At 64.2% G+C, this 3,349-nt stretch overlaps 1 protein-coding gene across 3 annotated transcripts; it reads right to left on the reverse strand.

Annotated features, from left to right (window-relative positions):
- Nucleotides 1-3,349, reverse strand: NDUFS8 (NADH:ubiquinone oxidoreductase core subunit S8). Of its 3 annotated transcripts, none has more exons than XM_088832228.1 (7): nucleotides 3,257-3,349; nucleotides 2,306-2,363; nucleotides 2,167-2,217; nucleotides 1,538-1,627; nucleotides 1,268-1,440; nucleotides 265-420; nucleotides 1-179 (listed from the first exon to the last, which is right to left on the reverse strand). In XM_088832228.1, exons 2-7 carry the CDS (start codon nucleotides 2,361-2,363, stop codon nucleotides 48-50), a joined length of 660 nt encoding a protein of 219 aa, XP_088688354.1. In that variant the 5' UTR covers nucleotides 3,257-3,349; the 3' UTR covers nucleotides 1-47. The 3 variants fall into 3 exon arrangements, with proteins under 3 accessions (XP_088688354.1, XP_055271330.1, XP_088688355.1); XM_055415355.2 differs by having other exon boundaries at nucleotides 265-393; nucleotides 3,257-3,348; XM_088832229.1 differs by lacking the exon at nucleotides 3,257-3,349 and adding an exon at nucleotides 2,490-2,494.

Consider the following 3,349-nt stretch of genomic DNA (forward strand, 5'->3'; position numbering starts at 1 on the left):
GGAGGTCCGAGCTTTTTATTGGGCAGGAGGGGCCGCGGGCTGGCCGGTCATCGGTAAAGGTAGTCGGCCTGGATGTTGGCAGCGATCTCGGCCTCCCACTTGTCCCCGTTGTTGAGGAGCTTCTCCTTGTTGTACAGCAGCTCCTCATGCGTCTCCGTGGAGAACTCGAAGTTGGGGCCCTGACGGCGGGGAGCAGGCGCAGTTGTGTCAGGCCCCTCCCAGGAGCTCCCGCTCCCTCCTCCCCCACCGTGGGGCCCTGCTCACCTCCACGATGGCGTCCACGGGGCAGGCCTCCTGGCAGAAGCCGCAGTAGATGCACTTGGTCATGTCAATGTCATAGCGTGTGGTCCGGCGGCTGCCATCAGCCCGCGGCTCAGCCTCGATGGTGATGGCCTGGGCGGTGGCACAGGGGGCTGTCACCTGCCAACCACACTGGCCCCTGGCACAGGATCCAGCCCTGCACAGGCCTACAGAGAGGCCCCTCTGTCGTCCACTCTCCATCTTCGTGGGCCTTTCCTGACTCCTCTCCTCAGAGGTCACCTGGCACAGCCATGACGCCGGCCTCTGCGTGCCTGCCTGAGCTGACACTCTCATTTGCTATCTGCCAGCACCTCCTGCCTGAGAATTCGAGTGCCACAAGGAGAGGGCTGCTGTGTTGACACTGAGGACCCCTGTGCCTGCTGGGTACCTGCCTGGCACATTCACCAGCCGAGCACCCCCACTTTGTCTGTTTCTGCACCCACAGGTCGTGACTCTCTGCAGTCCGTGTGGGACCCTCCAACAGAACCAAATGCCAGGGGCTCAAAGGAGCTGCAGCCAAGGGCAGCAAGAGCCCCGGCTGTGGTCTGAGTGTCCCCGGGTCTGGCCCTGTGAAGGGCACACACGTAGGCAGGGCTCCTGACACTGCTGCTGCACCATGTCGAAGTGGAGACTTTCAAGTGTCATCTCGTGCCTCCGGCCTGGCTCTCACACTTACGACCAGACCCCCAAGGGCAGGCCCCAAGTGTGTCCCATGGTCTGCTCAGGACTGGAAGCTTCCCTCCATTGACTCACCACCTCTGAGTCGGCTCCGGCAACAAGGCCTCATGGTTCCTATCACTGGGCAAGTGGCTCAGAGTGGGAGGGGACTTCCCTGGGGACACACACCCAGGAGGGGGTTGAGAATTGGGACCCAGGGCTGCCCACTTCTCTCTCTCTGCAGCAGACTGAGGCCTCCCCCTCCCAGCGGCCAGGGTCGGGGTGGTGGTCAGCTGGGGTCAGGGCGTACCTGGGCCGGGCAGACAGCCTCACAGAGCTTGCAGGCGATGCAGCGCTCCTCCCCGGATGGGTAACGGCGCAGTGCATGCTCCCCGCGGAAGCGCGGGCTCAGCGGGCCCTTCTCAAATGGGTAGTTGATGGTGGCCGGCTCGCGGAACAGGTAGCTCAGGGTCATGCCCAGGCCTGGGGAGCAGCACGGACACGGTGGGGAGGCCCCTTCTCCCTCACACATCTCTATCCCCCCTGAGCCCGCCTCGAGCCTCCCGTCCCCTGGGCCCACCTCGGATGAGCTCAGTCCACAGCAGGGTCTGTGCTGCCCGGTCGGTCACCGATTTCATGTCCATCGAGGGCTCCCGCAGGTTCACATATTCTGCAGGGGAGGTGGGCAGAGAGGCCCTCTTCAAGGACTCCAGCTCAGGAGATGAGGCCTGGCCTCCTAGACCTAAGAGCTGGGTCCCCGGGGGGCATGTTCATTCACCAAACGCCCCTTGCCTCAGTAAGCAACCCTCGAGGCTGTCCTCTGGCCAGTGGCAGTCCTGGCCTGCTTCTCCCTGCGCCTATTCGGCCGTCCAGACCCAGAGGGGATGCAGGTGGGGCTTGGGTGCTCAGGTCCTGAGGAGGAGGTACAGGCTCCCAGGACTCACACCTGGCAGCCCCCTCCTTGTTCCACACAGGGAGGGTCTGAGATCACATGTATAGCCACAAGGAAGGACCACCCCCCCAACTCCCTGCAATAACAGACCCCACCCCCATGAATCATCTTGATCACTCGCTTCATTTTACAGAGGGGAAACAGGCTCCAAGAGGGGGAGCCCCCAGCAAAGCCAGGACAAGAACCCAGGCCTTCTCCCCTGCCCCCGGCAGGACCATGATCACCAAGCCTGAGGCTCGAGGCACCCCGGGACTCACTGTAGGTGGCTGCCACTGCGCTGCTGTGCAGGCCCCGGCCACTGGCATGCCCTGCAAGGAGAAAGATTACGCTGTGCAGATGTGACCTCATGCCGGGAGGCTGGGCGCCCACAGCCAGGAAAGGTGCCCTCGGTCCTACCTGCACGTGTGGCCTGGGCCAGGGCCCGAAGCAGCATGGACACGGTCAGGCAGCGCATCTGTGAAAAGAGGGGCCGGCCCAGCTGGGTCCCGACAGCTGTGGTCCTCCCCACGTGAAACTGCAGCACGGCAGATGCCCTGACCCTTGACCCCAGTTTCACTGTGGCATCTTGTCCCCTGCTCACCCTCGTTCCTGTCAGAGGCACAGATGGCCTTCCTGTTCCCAGGAGCTGACGCGCTCAACCTCCAGGTAACACTGCCAACCACCACCATCATTTATTGAGAGCTCGCCGTGCCAGGCACAGTGCCAGGGGTCACAGATGAGACGCTCGGTCGTGTTAAGTGACTTGCCCAAAGTCGCACACTGAGGGGGGGTTCCTGATGTGAACCCAGGCCAAACCCCACCCTATACACCCCCCAGCCTTCCCCTGCTGGAACCCCTTAAAGGCTTAAATAACCCTCAAGATCAAACTCCTCTCCCCCGACCCCGCATCAAGGCCCTTCTGGAACTGCCTCCCTGCCTGCCGAATGACCTTGGGTTTTCCCATCAGTGATAAGGGGGTCACGGGGATGGAGGGGGGCTCGAAGAGGCCACTGGCTTAGCCCAGAGCCTGGCACTTCGCCAGAGCCGCATCCCGTGACCTGCGACCTCTGGCGGGCCCATTTCTTTCGACCGCTGACTTCAGGGCCAGGTGCCCAACCCGGCTCCTTCCGTGACTTTCCTCCCGACCTCTGACCCCAGGAGCCGGCGGCGCATGCGCCCTGGAGGCCGCCGGCGTCTCGGTTACCCCCGCCCCCGGCTGCACGCCCAAGGACACGGCGGCCGCGCGTGCTGAGCAGGCCTAGGTGAAACCTGGGCGCGGAGCCGGCAGGGCCCACAGGGGCCGCACCCGCGCCCCCCGACGCCCCGCTGCCCAGACGCGGCCTTAAGGGAAGAGATCGCACCACCCACCTTCAAGCGCGGCCGCTCCGTCCGGTGCAGCGCGGCCCGTCCGCCGAGAGGCGGAGCCTTTCTCCCGGGACGCTGCCATTGGGTCGTCTGGCT

The sequence above is a fragment of the Moschus berezovskii genome, chromosome 25 (assembly GCF_049115385.1).
Source record: "Moschus berezovskii isolate FMDL1 chromosome 25, NW_MosBer_1.0, whole genome shotgun sequence".
Lineage (NCBI taxonomy): Eukaryota > Metazoa > Chordata > Mammalia > Artiodactyla > Moschidae > Moschus > Moschus berezovskii.

Coding starts and splice junctions, on each gene's coding strand:
- NDUFS8 (XM_088832228.1), bottom strand. CDS start 2,363: ATGCGCTGCCTGACCGTGTCCATGCTGCTTCGGGCCCTGGCCCAGGCC. Junction 2,218..2,305: donor GGCCCAGGCCACACGTGCAG/GTAGGACCGAGG, acceptor TTCTCCTTGCAG/GGCATGCCAGTGGCCGGGGC. Junction 1,628..2,166: donor CGCAGTGGCAGCCACCTACA/GTGAGTCCCGGG, acceptor CCTCCCCTGCAG/AATATGTGAACCTGCGGGAG.